The sequence below is a fragment of the Sarcophilus harrisii genome, chromosome 1 (assembly GCF_902635505.1).
Source record: "Sarcophilus harrisii chromosome 1, mSarHar1.11, whole genome shotgun sequence".
NCBI lineage: Eukaryota > Metazoa > Chordata > Mammalia > Dasyuromorphia > Dasyuridae > Sarcophilus > Sarcophilus harrisii.
The window spans coordinates 480,120,037-480,136,408 of NC_045426.1; the positions used below are offsets into that span (position 1 = coordinate 480,120,037).

The 16,372-nt window shown below is 37.2% G+C and overlaps 1 protein-coding gene across 2 annotated transcripts in view; it reads left to right on the top strand.

Annotated features, from left to right (window-relative positions):
• Nucleotides 1-7,827: 7,827 nt before the first annotated feature.
• GAREM1 (GRB2 associated regulator of MAPK1 subtype 1) overlaps nucleotides 7,828-16,372 on the top strand; it is a 194,141-nt gene continuing 185,596 nt past the window's right edge. For both annotated transcript variants that reach the window (XM_031946474.1, XM_031946475.1), the window contains exon 1: nucleotides 7,828-7,967. In XM_031946474.1, coding sequence (XP_031802334.1) covers nucleotides 7,847-7,967 — 121 coding nt within the window. In that variant the 5' untranslated portion in view covers nucleotides 7,828-7,846. The remainder of the gene's footprint in view (nucleotides 7,968-16,372) is intronic.

Sequence of the window (16,372 nt, forward strand, 5' to 3'; positions counted from 1 at the left end):
TTCCTTATTCACTTATCCAGGAAGGGGAATATACATGTTTCTTGCTTCTTACTAATACTTCTGGCCTTTCTTTTTACCATCTTCACTGAATGTCCTCTTCTCTTTTGATGTATATTCCAATCAGATATATTACACTTATGCAGATACTGGTGACTATTATCTAGCAATTGGATCATTTTCTTTTAAAGGTAGTTCAGAACCTGGGTCACAGACTACCTTTCTAACTTAACCTTGGCCCTTTTCTTGGTTCTGCTTCACTCTTCATTATTTCATAAAAGTCTTTTCTTATTTTTCTAAAATCAATCTGCTTCATCATTTCTCATAGAACAGTAGTATTCCATCACAACCATATACTTCAGCCATTCCCATCTGATAGGCATACCCTTAAAATTTCTTTTCAGTTTTTAAAGACTTTTTGTATACTTTATCTCATTTGATTCTCAAAACAACTCAATTAGATCTCTACAATTCAGAGATGAGTTTCTGAAAGATTGAATGATTTATTCAAGTGTATGAACAGAAGAATCTAATTTTCTAATTCCTCTTTTCAGTACTCATATACTTTAAAGATAGAGTTATGAGATTAAGATCCCTCAGGATCTTAATTTGAATTTGAATACCCTATAATATAGACATTCAGCTTATCAAGGAATGACTGAAGGAGTTGTTAGTAAATGTCTTAACAACTGTCTCTCTGAGAGAAAATTTAGCACAACATACTTTTTGAGTTTAATCTACATTGTTAAAATTTTTTCTATCATTTTCTTGTTTAGATAATCTACAAAATAATAATTTACTGATAATCATTTGCCTATTTCTGCAGTGCAAAATTTTTCTTAACAACTAGCTTTATAGAATTGAACAGTAGGTCCCTGAGCTACTACCACTCTTATTATAGTCAGTGGGATACAGAGCTCAGGATAAGCCGCTAGTGGCTTCAGGAGTAAGGCAGCCTCAAGGTCTACTCTCTGAATCTAAGGTTTTCTAGCATTCCATTATAACTAGGTGGTTAGCTAGGGTTTATAAAATCCCACAAAATGGGTCATCAAAAATCCAAGCCTCAGGATTGCTCTTGACTTGTTCCTTTATGTTTTTGCTCAGTTCACAAGCTGATATCTCCATCTTTGCCAGTGCTCCTCTCTTTTCCTTCTTTTCCTAACCTTACTCCTCCAACCTCATATTCCTTCCCCAGATACCACTGAAATTCAAATCATATTATAATATTAGCTTCAATAGCCTCTCACATGCAGTCTATTGGTATGGTTACTGTATGTTGAAGAAGCAGTGGAATCTTGGACTGTTTTCAATTTTGGTAATTCTGGAGGGGGTGGGAGAGAAAGAAAGACAGAAACATAGAGAGACAGAAAGAGATGGAGAGAAAGAGATTCAGAAACACAGAGACAAATAAGGAGGGAAAAGGAAAAGAGAAAAGGGAGAGAATGAGAATATTACCCCAATTACAAAAATATTTTATAAGGAAAGTCAATATGAAAATTAAGTACAGTGTAGATAAATTATTTGCTGGAAGCCTTGTTGGAATAAACAAATCCATGAATTGAGAGGTAATTTCAATGAAAGTTGTATTCTTGTACTAATTAGATGATACTTGTTGCATACTTTACATGAAAAAGGTTCTTTTATCATTTTAACACTTTAGGTTAATGTTCCTCCAGATACTATATTTAAGAGGATAATCCTTATTTTACAACACAAAAGTCCTTCAGATTCACTTTGGGGAATTTGTCAATGTTTGGACTAATAGATCCTATCCAGAGAATCTTGGAAAAATCATTCCCTGACTTCATATACTGTACTGATGCCAACTCCTTTGGCAAATGTGCAGTTTACAAAATTAAAAATAGAAATTTTATCAACAGGGCTAAGAATACAAATCAGAATTCATAAAAAGTCTCTTAGATAATAATTTAAAAAAAAATCTTCCAATGAAAAACTCTCTAAAAGATCTGTATAATTTCTCTGTCATATATAGTCATATATCCAATTCAATAAGCATTTATTAAGTACCTGCCATGTACTAAGAATTGTGTTGAGCACTGGAGATAAAATTAATAAAAAAGAAAGACTTTTTGCCCTCGGAAAGTTTACAATCTAATATGGTGAGACATACAAAAGAAAGTAGGAAAGCAGGAGAAGGGAAAACCAGAAAGGATCTTTTTCAGTGTGGTTAAATCTAAGTATAGCAGAAGATGCAGAATACAGTTAGCCAGAGAAATCCAGTTTTGACCTCTATAAAGAAAGGCAGTGGGAGAAGTTTGGTACTCCACCTTCCAACTTCTAATAAGAGTGTACTTGAAAACCAAGCAGAGCAGCAGATGTACAGTGCACTGAAAAGTCCCACATATTCTGTGCTCTGGCTTTCTCTTCCAGAGCCAAGCAGCTGTATCTGACCACCATAATGCTGCCACAGTTTCCTCATCAGTAAAACAAGGATAAAGTAGTACCTACCTCCCAGGTTTTGTAGAATATCTCTACTCTACCACCATAGGCTTAAGTTTCTGTAAATTTTTGGGTGGACACTGCTTAGGATATACTACCAAGAGGTCAATGATGAAAAGATCCCCTTTACACCAAAATATTTCTAGCAGCACTTTTTATTGTAGCAAAGATGTGGAAAAAATATTAAAATAGATATCTATCAACTTGGGGAATATCTAAACAAGTTGTGGATGAATGTAACAATATTTCTCTATTATGTGAAACAACAAATTTGATGATAGAGAAAAAATATTAGAAGAAATATGAATCCATTCAAAGTAAAGTGAAACCAGGGAAACAGTACATACAATAACTATAACAATATAAATGGAAGATCGATAAAATATTTAAGCTAAATGTAGTAAAATTTTAATGACCAAGCTTACTCCCAAAGATGAGATAGGGTAAGGCATTTCTCCCCCATTTTTTTGTAGATATTGGGAGTTATGGACATGAAACAATGCATATAATGTCATTTTTTTTGAAGTATGGTTAATTTTGCTGAACCATGTATTTTTTTTTTCTTCATTCTATGTTATAATACAGCTTTTAGGGAAGGGGAAATGTAATACTAGGAAATGTAAAGCTATGTAAGTTATAAAGGTATAGATGATATAAATAAAATTTTACTTCAAGAATCGTCTCTTTCTTGTTTCTTTTAGTGGAGAAAATTACAGATAGAAAATAATCCTAGGTAGAAGGTTCAATGGGGGGAAAATATATCAAATCAGGAAAAACTTTACATAGAAGGTGACTCTTGAGCAGAATCTTGAAGGAAAGAACTTGAGGTGGTGAAGGAATTCATTCTGGATATGAAAAACAGTCTTCACAAAAACAAGCATATGAAGATGGAACTTCATGTTTAAGGAACAGCAAGAAGGCCAGTTTGACAGAATCAAAGAACTAGATATCCCTTTTTGTTCAGTCACTAGAATAGTAACCCTTCTGTTTGACTTGCAGTAAGATAGCTTTGATTGTATTACATTTTAATTTTTTTTCATGCTGACTTTTGTAAAGACCAACAACTGTTTATTTTTTTTTTAAATCTTTGAGATTGGGGGTGATAAGAAGGAATATTGATATAACTTGAGTGAAGTGGGGGCAACATATGATTCTGTCCCCTCCCCAGTAGGAACCCAAGAAATTGTCAAAAAGAAACTGTGCCAAGGGGGAATGTGATTATCAAGGGACAATTGGTTTGAAGAGCTACCATGTAAGATTTAAGAGACATGAGGGAATGCAGGGATTTCCTGGGATACTGGAGCCTCATATCAATCATCCAAGTCAGGATCAGAAGGAATATATTTTACCTCCATTCTATGATAAGGAAATAATGCCAGAGAATATGAGGAATTTGTTGAAATGGTATGAGAACATTTGATAAAATACTATAAATCTAATTGAAATTAACTAATCTATTTTATTAATTTTATAGGCAGATGCATGGCACACTCAGGAATTTGTTTCCTTTCACATTGAATAACAGGTATGGGAAAGGTTTTTATGTGCATAATAAACTTAAATTCAATCTTCATATTGATTAAGTTGTATGGGAAGGTTTATTGAAAGCCAATTTGTAGCAAAATGGGAAAAGATTGAGAATCCTTGGAAGTGCACAGAAGTGGAACTCAAAAGATACAAATTCTGAGGAGTTTGCATTATTGGGGTCTTCTAGTATTCCAAAGACATTTCAAGGGTTGGACTAGCATAGCCTTCTAAGATTCCTTTCAGATCCAATACTACAAAGATATTTAAAATTCTGCTTCTGGAATCTAAGCTTTAGATATTACTTATTTAAATAGCACTGTTAGCAAAAATTATTCATACTTTTTACTTTGAAGTCTTATTTGAACAGCTCTTAAGCCAATAGAGAGTCCTGCCACCTGAGTAAGATAAATGTGCTTTAAGTGCATTTCCCATTTCCTTCTTTGAATATTTAGCAAAAACAAATGGTTATAACCTTCACCTGAAAATTTTTGTTGACTAAAAAAGCCTACAAAAAATAACCAGTGCTTGCAAATAAGACAAAAAAGAGAAGTGGAAATTGGATAATTTGCATGTTGTTATGATGGGGAAAATAATGAAGTATGCCACAACATTAAATGATTTTAAGCAAGCCCACTAAAAAGCAATGAGATGGTTCCAGGGTCTCTTTTAAAAAGGAGGGTGGGGAGAATTGTACCCTACTGTTAAAAACAACACTCTTGCCACTGAAAATCAGATATCAAGGAAAATTTATTAAAGAATAATCTTAAGGAATCATCCTAACCTTTCTGGCCAGAAGCAAGCCCCACTCTTCTTTGGGACCAGGGAGCCCCGAATACAGAAATAGGGGAACTTTTATATTTGCTCAAGTGACGCAGCTCCTCCCTTCAGAGACTGGATTGGTCCCTTTTATCTGGGTTACATACAGGCTTTCTGATACCACTACATGTTTTCCCTTAATATGTATAAAACATGTTCCCCACTCATCATACATCCCATGTTCAAAAATGGCAGAAAACTCCTTCTCTGGGGTGTATTGTTTAATATTCAATTAGCCTATTAAGTAGGCAGAGTAGTGATTTGGTTAAGCCAGGTTATTGAACCCAACTAGTTTGGGCCATGGGCTATTATCTTAAGTTTGTGGTTTTCTCAAAACCACAAGAGTCTTTCTGATTGGCTGAATCCACCTGTGCCTTCCTAGCCCCCTTCCCCCAATTTCTTTTTTGCTCCAGGCTTCTATTGATCACTTAATTGTTGGGTGAATCCTAATCTTCCTTAACCTCTCACATTCTAAAACCTCTTGGTCACTGGTACCCACTATTCCCCTTTACCTCAAAACTTGTAATGCTTTTGGAAACCTAACTTTTCAGCATTTTTCATACTAGGATTATAGAGTTGAAAATTGTCAGTATTTAATGAGGTTAGATAAAGAATTTAACCTCCTTCTCTATGTGCTCCGTTTACTCATCTGCAAAATGTGAATAAAGTACATAGTTGATATTGGCTTATCCCTTGGTTGATTTTCCTATCTTTGACTTCTTATTCCTTCAGTTCACTTGTCCTTCAAATGATAAAACTAAACTCATGTGTCTTTCAGCATGTGGGAAACGACTGGCTTCTCTTGGGCAACTTTCTCTGGAGTCTTGACAATCGCATTAGACAGGCTTTGCTTGTTTTCTGGAGAGGAGTTACCGTTTGATCACCAAATATCTAGATTGAATGTGGGCAAAAGGCAAAAGATGAAAAAAATGAGTTGTGTTTCCTTTACTCTGGCTTCCAGCAATGAGTGTTGAAGGTTTGGAGCAGGTTGGGGGGGAGGAGGGGAACGCTACAAATTCCATGAAACTTTCTGTGATCCCATTTCTCTTCCTCTTTCCCAGGAGCTGCTGCCACCCTGACTCTCCTATCCCCTATCCTTACATAGTAGTAAATGACTTCTTAGATTTCTCACAACATTCTTCTGGCCCTCTCAACTGCCAGAGCTCTCTCATTAATCAATTGACAAACATTTACTATGCCTAATGATTTGCCAAGCATTATGTTAAGCATGATCCAGTCTTTGTCCTACCTTTAGTATTTCATCTTACTCCCCTCCAAATGTCTATGATTCAGTGAAATTGGTTTCCTTGTGTTAACACACAAAAAAAGATACTCCATCACTTGATTGGGGCATTTTCACTGGCTGTCCCCCATGCCTAAAATTCTCTCCTTTTTAATTTGTCTCCTTTCTGCCTTCTTTCTAGTCAGCCAAAATCCCATCTGCAAGAAGCCTTTCATATCCCTTTAATGCTACTGCTTTTCTTCTGAGATTATCTCCAATTTAATATGTGTACACTTATATGTATATGTATTTATTTATATGGCTATATGGGCATATACAGTTTCCATTCAATATTGATGCATACTTATACATACATATACATATATATATATATATATATATATATATATATATATATGAATTATATACTTTGTATACGATTGTTTGAATTCTGTCTTCTCCACGGGATTGTAAATTCCTTGTAAATTATCTTTTTGTCCTTATTCGTATTCCTAGCAATTAACACAGTGCTTGGCACATAGTAGGAGCCGAATAAATGCTTTATTGACTTCCTCAAGGAGTTTACATTCTAATCACACTCTCCCAGTAACACAGGGGTTTGTTGTTAGTGTTGCTGTTTTTAATCTGTCTTTACCTGTGGTGAGATTGCAAACTTCTTGAGAGCGTAATTTGTGTCGTTTCTATCTTTGTATCTCATTCAGAGCCCAGGACAGAATCTTGCACATACTGGGTGTTTAAGCAGATAGACAGTGAATCGCATTGAAATTTAAGAAGATAATTAGTAAAATCACTGCATGTTCCAGTTTTTGCAAACAGACAAAATCCTACTACGTGGTTTTGTGTTTAATCTGTAGATTTCCAAGGGCGAGTTAAACGTCGCAATTCAACTTTAGCATTTTTCCAGTGCAGTCTGTAAAAATACTTCCATACAGCCAAGGCTAGAAATCAAATCAGCTCCTTCCCCTCCAGGCTGATAGGAGTCCTGCAGGGTGCCGGAGTGGTCAGAGGGTGGAGCGAGAGCTAAAGGCTTTGCACAGAGCGCCCATGTCAGTGTATCCCCGAGAAGGAAAAGCTAGGAAAGCACCGGGGAGGGAGGAGAGTCGGATGCAGCCTGCCGGGAGCTCCAACTCTGCTGCAGGGCGGGAGCAGGAGGAGGAGAAGGAGAAGAAGGAGGAGGAAGAAGAGGAGGAGGCGGTGTTTCCGGGAGCTGCGCAGGCGTTGCTCGCACCTTGTTGATTAGTCAGTACTGGGAGCGCTGCTATGGCGTTTCTCAGACCAGCGGCTCCTCCTCACACACTAGAAGCAGAGGGAAGGAGGAGAAAGAGGAGGAGGAGGAGGAGAGCAGCGGGCAGTCGCCGCAGCTGCAATCGGGGGGCTGGAGGAGGAGGAGGAGCAGGAATAGGAATAGCAGCAGCAACAGCAGCAGCAAAACTATCAGTAGCCGCAGCAGCAAGCACCGCCGCTACGGTTTCTCCTTAGTCCTTTTCTGTAAGGGAACCCGGGGAGTCTCAGCCATGTCCCGCAGCTGCAGCTGCAACAGCAGCAGAAGCGGCCGCAGCAGCAATAGCAGCAACAGCAGCAGCAGCAGCAGCAGCGGCTGAACCACGAGCAAAGCGCTCTCCCCCTTCCTCAGAGCCCCCTCCCCCCAGTTTTGCTGCACCCGGCAGCCTGGGAGACTTGTCTGTCCTCCCGCTTCAGCCCCCCACCGCACCCCACTCCCAAGAACCGGAGGAGGCGGTGGAGGAGGTGGTGGTAGTGGACTGGAAAGAGAGGGAGGGGTGTTTGAAGAAGGGGGCAAAGAAGATGGACCCAGCCCCCTCTCAGGGTTACAGTCTGAAGGATGTGAAGTGGAGTTCGGGGGCCGTTCCGCTGGACTTGCTGGTCAGCACTTATCGGCTGCCCCAGATCGCCCGGCTGGACAGCGGTGAGTTAAGCCCCGGGGTCGGACCGCGGCTGTCCCTGGCCCAGCCCCCGCTGCTGGTCCCCCTTGCCCCCTCCCCAGATGCAGTAAATGGAGGTGGGGGTGGAGAGAAGTTGTTGCAAACCGCAGTCTAAGTGTGTGTGTACGTATATGTGTGTGTGTCTGTGTAGCCGAGGGTGGGACGGACTGCCGGAGAGCAAAAGGGCGTCCAGACTGCCCGCATTGTAGTTGAGAGGGGAGGGACACTAGCTAGTGCCCTGAACTTGGAGACGCCTGTGCTAGAAGTCGTATCTTTTCAGGCTCCCTTTAAAAAGTCCCCGTCTTCTTCCCCCCTCCCCCCAATAAAGAGAAACCAACCCCAAATCAAACTAGTTCATTCTTACAGAACAGATGGTCATCTTGCAAGCCAATTGGTCTTCCCGATCTGTTTGTCCAAGTTACTCAATCTGGGAAAATCCAAAAAGGTGCACATCGAAAGCAACTTTTTAGAAGAAGTAATTTGTCAATTGCAGGCAAGCGTGCAACCCTGGATGACATCTTTATTTGGGGCCAGCTTTTGGCAGAATTCAGCAGCAGGTTTAGGTAGAAAGTGACCAGTGAAATGAATCGAGTATCTGACATCCCTTTAAAAAAAATTTATTACTGTACATCTGCATCCTTTACCTGAATTGAAAGTATTTTGGACCTGAGTGTAGAAAACATTGCATGCAGTTAATTATTAGTTCTGATCATTTTCAGCATGGGATTAAAAATAGAAACAAACCACAATTATATATGTGTATGTATATGTATATATGTGTGTATAATATATACATACATACGCATACCTGTATATGTACCCATATGGAACTTGAGCTCGTAAGTGGGAACTCCAGGCTCCTCTTTAAAACAAGACTTGTTTGTTCTGGCTTTGTAACATCTGCAAACAGGGAACGATTCACATCTTCCTGTAATGTTTTTCCTTTAAAGAGCTGGAATGAATTAAAAGGTGTAAATTCAGACAAGCTTTTTGGTTCTTGGTTTTCTGAGAAACTGGACTGAATTTGAGAGGTTTATGCCACTGCAGACTGCAGAACCCTGCTGCTGTTGTTCTTAGGTTACCTGAGACACCTGGGGTTCAGGCAGCTAGGATAATATTCTGGTCACTACATCAAGGCCACGTCAAAAGGAACACCAAACAAAGCTATTTCGTTTCAAGTCAGAGGGGCTTGGGTTGCTCCTCTTTGTTTTCAGGAGCAAAAGGTATACGAAACTGTGTGTAACATGAGATTTATAAATCACCAAAGGAATTTTTATTCACATTGTTCTTATCTCTGCCTCAGAACTTGAGGTCAGCATGTGAGGCATAGTTAAAAAAGAAAAAACTTCCTAGGAGCTGGGGAGAATTTTGAAGCAGGATTCTTATTTGGGGGCAATTAGACTGACTTGAAAGGTTGTGTAAATAATGTGAGATTTTTTAAGAAATAAATTCTTAGCTTAACTGGGAGGGAGTATAGTTGCAGATATGAGTGAAAGCACTACAGGTGCTTTGGTGAAATATTTCTCTCCTGAGTTGTTAGGGGAAAGGCAAGAGCATAAATATTCTGCAGAAATCAATCTAATTTGGTTCCCCTTTGCATGCCCCAATATGATATTATGCAATCCTTCAACCCCCATTTCTTGCTTTTCTGGGATCCTTATGAACTAATTTCTCTTTAAAAAGCAAAGGGCATTGAATTAGCTAGAGTAAAGTTCCCACAAGGACTTCAAGGTGGAATTAAATAAATTTGCAATTCAATATCAGTCTTTGACCTGCCTTATGTACCATGTTTCCTTCCTTACCTGCCATTGTAGATTTAAATCAGAAATTCACTCCCTTATTCTCTGTTTTGTAACAGTAAATATTAGAATATTTTTAGTTATGGATTTTTTTAAAACATTCTTTTCTTTGAAATTACCTATTTTTAACTTTCACTCTCTGATCTTTGGAGGGCAGTATTTGTGACTATCTGCTATTATAGTCATACCACTTGAACATCTGAAGGTGCCCCTGCCTCGGCACTTAGGAAGATGTAAAGTTTGTTTATTCAGGGAATTGTTTCTTGGTTACAGTGGTTATACTGAATCATTTACTAATTAGGTTGCCCATTTTACTACCTCCCTTCTCCACCCAAACTTTCTTGCCCCCAAGCTTTGCTGTATGTAGTTGGTATATTTCCCATCATAAAGTTTAGGCCATTGTGATACTTAAGTAATACAATTTGGGTAGAATTTTAGATGACTCAGTCAGCCTCAGTTCCAACATTGGCCTGATTTTTATTTTGTTTTTTGTTTTTAGTCAGCAAGCATTTATTAAGCACCTACTATGTTGCAGACCTGGAGAAGGAAAAGGCAAACCATTTTAGTATCTTTGCCAAGAAAGCCCAGATGGAGTCATGAAAAGTTGGACACTATTGCAAAATGACTGAATATGTTCCAGATACTATGTTAAGCACTGAATAGATTTTTTTTAGACATGTATCACAACATTGCTGAGCATCTGTGTAATCAGTTTAAGCAAACCTTTATTAAACTCCTCTTGTATGCTGAACAGACATTGTGGGAGAAGCAAAATTAGATAAGACATGATCATTGCTCTCATGGAGGACACAGTCTAGGAAGATAAAACACCAGCAGATAGTTATAATAATGTAATAGTCCCCATTCATCATTATGCAGAAATAATGAGATCTTATATTGCTGTGCATGTATTTAATAACTTATAGCATGTACATATAAAGTATGTCTCCTTGTCAGTTGACTTTACTAATTTTTTTTTTTTTTTAAGAAGGGAAAAGGAAGTTAAAAATGTGTCCTTGTTGGCTCATCAGTAATGATTTTAACTTTTCTAGTGGCAAAAATCTAAGCCATAAGTAATACTTGAAGAGAGCTGGCTACGCTACTACTTCTGATATTGGGCAAAAAAGCATGTTATTCTTCACCTACAACATCATATCTGCCAAACATAGTTCATGGTACTTGGAATCAGGGCAGTTTAACTTTTGTAAAATAAAATAAAATAAAATAAAACAACAAACAAACAAAACTCATGTGCAGTCAATGAAATGCTTGTCTCATAATTTCTTAGATTACTGTCTGTCTCAAAAATTGTTGTGGGGCAGAATGGGAGAGTATGAGCAAGTTGCAGAAAGGATAAGTTGGCATTTTTTTCTACCCTGTGCTTTCTGTGTAGGGTGCTACTTTTGAAGTTGTGGGCATGTCTGGATAAGAAAATTATGAAAATATATGAAACATCTCATTACTGTGCTATTTTTTAAAAACAAGGAGTAGGGATAAATGTCTATTGTCCAAACTTTCCTAGACAGTTGGATGGACAACCTTTAGAACTCTTCTATCAGTATCTAATTCTTGGACAAATAATGTGGATAGACAGTGAGTTGGAACAAACTGAAATAGGAGCAGATTGAACTGGATTACTTGAAGAAATATTCATGGTGTTTTTGAATGAGCCTAAACTTCTTGAAACAAAGGCCCATCTCTAACCTCCTTAACATTCTTCCAAGTATACTATATAGCTGTGTCGGTGTGATGTATGACCTGAAAAGGAGGGCTGATTGGATGGTAAAGGCAAGTAGTAATCAGTGGAAGGTCGACATATAATAGCTAAGAGACCTACTAGAAAGGGATTCCTCATGTGAAGCTTGTGAACTTGTAAAAATTTTTTGATAATTGTATTTGAATATAATTGGTTTTGTTTGTAATCTTTTTTGTTTTATGCATTTAAAATATTCTGAAGAGTCATAGAGGGAAAGGAATAAGCATTTATATAGCATCTAATATATTGTAGGCACTGTGCTAAGCACATTTACAAATATTTCATTAATCCTCACAACAATTCTTCTAGATAATTTCAATTTTATCATTGAAGAGACTGAGACACATTAAGTATCTGAGACATGAGTCTCCATGATTTATTTTAGGCTTTTTTCTCTTTCTGAATTCTTTGATTATATTTTACTCCTATGGTTTTAGTTATTGCCTCTATCTCTATTCATAGGTTTCTCCAATCTATATCTCGCTTGCTCTTTGGTTTCACTCCTGTCTAACTCTTTGTGATAATATGAGATTTTTCTTGGCAAAGTTACCAGAATGGTTTGTCATTTCCTTCTCCAGCTCATTTTACAGATGAGGAACTGAGGCAAACAGGGTTAAATGCTCAGGGTCATACAGCTACTAAGTATAAGTGATTCCAGATTTGAACTCACAAACAAGAATCTTCCTGAATCCAGATTTCTTTGTTACTTTACAAAATATTTTTAGAGCTCTTTGCATTTCTAATTGCTTGCTGGATATAGCCATTTGGATATACCATTAGAGTCTTGGAGTGAATCCTTTCTATACTTAATTTACTATCTCTCCCTTAAACTCTACTCTTCTCTTAAATTATTCTCTAATTTCACTTTATATTAATGGGTTTCCCATTCTGCCATTCTGTCAGGCTCATAACTTGGGAGTCTTCCCACTTGCTCCCCCCCAAACCCCTTTCTCTGTAACTTTATATTGTTGGCCAGTTGCAGAATTCTTCTTCAGCCTCCAACCAGCCCTCTTTTTCCTTTTCCTCTGGATGCTCTAGTCAGACTATCCTATTTTGTTATCCACTTTAACAAAATATTCCACACCTCAAAAACTTTTTAGTGCCTCCCTGTGGCCTACCAAATAATATGTAAATTTCTGATTGGGCATGGAAGGAAGCTTTCATTGAAGTGAGTGATCTCATTATGAAGAGACTTATCTCACTCCAGATAATTTTGGCACAGCATTTTTTTTTTTTTATCCTTATGTGCTTCTATTTTTCTCTTTTTATCAAAGTTATTTATCTACTTGTTTCCCATCCCTCCCCATTAGATTATAGATTCTCTGACAGCATTCCAAGATGTATTTATCATTGTATTCTTAGGATCCAAGACAGGACTTTGCGTGTGATTAGTATCTAATAATGTATTTAATTATAAAAAGTATTTGGAGTTCCTGTTCTGTTATTTTAGCTATGTGATTTTTCAGCAAGGTCACTTAATTCCTTTTGGTTCAATTTTCTTTCTGAATTGTAAACTAAGGAAGGTGGACCATGTCATTTCTCATATCCTACAGCTGGACAGAGTGTATTATATTGAAATTATAATGGAAGCCATAGATAAAGGTTCTGCACAAGAAGAGGAAAGGGGAGTTCAAGTTTAGCCCTTCCCCCATAACCATCACCACCACACACATCCTCTCCATGTTTTACATATATGATCCTAAAAATTGAATAGGTGAAGAATTTGCCCTTTTTTAATTGCTGGAGGGTCCCATCTGCCCCTACTTCTCCAATGGCCTCCCCCACTACTCCCTCTTTTTACAAAAAGCTTTGTTTTCATTTAGTGGGATTGTGCAGAAAGCTTGATTTAAAACAAAAGTGTTAAAAATCTGGCTTACCTATAATATTCCTGAGCATAGACAGTTCTTGCTTTACATAAATTTAGCTTATGCAAATTCAACATTACTTAATTCTGAAAGGAATCCTCATTCCAAAAACTCAACTATATTAATGCTACTGTATATCACTGTGAGCTCTCTCTGCTCCTGCTCCTCAGCTCTGTTTCCTGACCTCCCATACCCTTCTCAACCAAAAGAAACAAACAAAAAAATCTTAAAACAAAAAAAAAAACAAAAAAAAAACCCTTCAAGTAAAAGCAGAGCACTGGGATGCACACTTCTCTGGCTTTGGGGGCTTGGCTTGAGACCAGAGAAGATCTTTTGGGTTGGGCACTCTGTGTAGGTCCATTCTCCATACCATCTCTCTTATCCCAGCCCTGGCATATAATCTGTCCTCTCTTGTAGGTATTGGTCCCCAGGTGTTCCAACTCCTGTTCTTCCTTTCCTGCTTTTTGTTCTTAAACTTAACTTGTGTCTCTCTCTTTCCCTCCTTTCTCCACAAACATGGACAGATTCTCATGTAAGAATTCCTTCGGCCGAGGTCTGAGTTCACTTAATGTAAAGCAAGAACTGTCTGAACTTCATGAATCAGATTATTTGACAGAAAAATAAATTACAAAACAAATAACAATGCCATAAAACATAGCATTACATTTTAAAACTAAGTCAGGGATCCATATGTGTGCATTAGTGGTATCTTTTGTTTAGGGATATGCAGGGATCCGTATATGTAGATTAGTGAATTTAACTTTTACTGGTTTAGAGTAGCTGATAAAAGGTGTGAATGATAGCATTTGCTCTAAATAGAAGCAAGAGTTTATTTGGTAATAGTGGCAATTATCCTGATCAGTAGGGGAGATTTCTCCTTTGGTTACAATTATAAGAACATCAATAATATTCTTCTCTCCTCCCCCCATTTCTCTTAATAATTACCTGCCAGTAGGTGAGAGGGAGGAAAAGAATTCTCTACTTAGTTTCAGTAATTTCCCTTTCAAATTGTTTTGATTAAAGTTTGAAAAGTGACCTTTTCTAAAGTAACTGACTTCAGAATACTTTGGGACTTCAAATGTAATAACAGAACCCAGAGGCACTGCTAATCTGAGGGTACAGAATATCTTTGAATTGTCCAAAAGGGAATAAACTGCCTTGGGAAATAAGTTCCCTCTCTGAGATATCTGAGATATATCCAAAAAGAAGAAGGTGATGATCCTGTTGCGCTCTGTCCTAGTCAGACTCTATCTGTAGAAACTGATTACTTCTGGGTACCATGTTTATGGAAGGAAATGGATGAGCAAGAGGTTATCCAAAGAAAGACAAGACTATATTACTTGATTATCAGTTTGCCTAGAAAAGAAAAGACTGAAAGGATAGCACACAATAATGGTCTTCAAATATTGAAAGCTCTATCTTATGGAATGAGTTTTGTTTTAACAGCAATGAGTAAGTAGTGGCAGATTTTGAGGGAAAACCTCCTCTTTGAGCTATCCCAAAGTAGAATAGTTTGCTAGATTAAATAGTGGGTTTCTTCTCATAGAGGTCTTTTAAGCCATAGCTGGATGACCATTTTTGAGGGATTTTTGAGAAGTGATTCTTATTTGGACATGAGTTGGGTTAATTGGCTTCTGAGGTCCTTCTAACACTGAGAGTCTCTGATAAAGGGGATGATATGGCTCAAAGAAATTTGGAAGCAAAATTTGATTAAAGCTCTTTTTCACATTGATGACTGCCATATGTAGTTTTTATAATTTTAAATTTAATAGTATAGGATAGTACGCTTCAGATATAGATCTGAATCTGATCTGATAGATGGATCACTATTCCTATTACACAAAGCAACAGTGCTCAGCGAACAGTTTAAGAAAGATTGATGTTAAAAAGAAATCTCAGCTTTGTTTCCAAATCATCCCTCTTACCTCAACCCCTGTATAGCTTTGGGGGGAGCAATGTACCAGCCCTTGTCTTGTGTTTCAGAGTTGTATTTGATATTACATAGGAGCAGAATTGAATTCTTCAGATTGTCCATTAGATGAAAGGGAATTGTGGACAGAAATATGTATCATATACTAGATGAATAATTAGAAAAATGACAGCATTTCATACTTTTCAGAGCAATATTGAAGTATCTCATTTGAAACCTGTTAATTCCCCCCCCCCCCCTTAACATGTCACAATACACCTTGGAACCAGATAGGGAAAATTTTATCATTCCTATTGTACATAAAAGAAAATAGACCCTAAAATGAATGATTCTGGGCTAATATTCTTTTTAATAGTCAAGATAAAAGGTTATTAAGGGCTAGGGGCAGCATCTGTGTCAGAGAATATTAGAAGCTACTTCATGATATAAATAAATTGTATTAGAGAAAGTGGGAAGCAAGAGTAAGAATTTAGAGGAAACTATGAATCCAGGATAACTTTGAAAGTAGTAGTATAAATGAGAAGTTTAATTGTGTAAAACAGAATTAAGCTGGGCATCTTATACTATCTTGAGTTTGTTGTGAGTGTTTCATAAATTCCAGATATTGAAAAGAAATCCCCTTCACTTGAAAGAACAGAAATATTTTTTTCAGATGGGTTTCTGCCTTTCAGATCAGAACCTCTCATTTTTTGAGTGCTTATCATGCATGACTCTAACTTGGCTAAATCTCAGTTACAGCAGAAGAGTACAGGGTGTAAGTTAGCAGAAGTGGGAGAAAACAGTAATAAATGCTTAGGCCAAAAAGATCTGGAAAACCCTTTTGGGATGTCCATTCTGTACAGACACAATTGTAGGAATTTAAAGCAGTTACGTGAAATTGATTACCTAAATGAGTCACATCAGAAGGCACTTAGTGTAAAAAAAAAAAAAAGTGAACAAACTCAGTTTTATTTACTGTGTACTTTTTATTTTTTATTTTATTTTAATTTTATTTATTTTTTCTATTTTTTTATTATTTTTTATTTTTTAATTTTTTTTA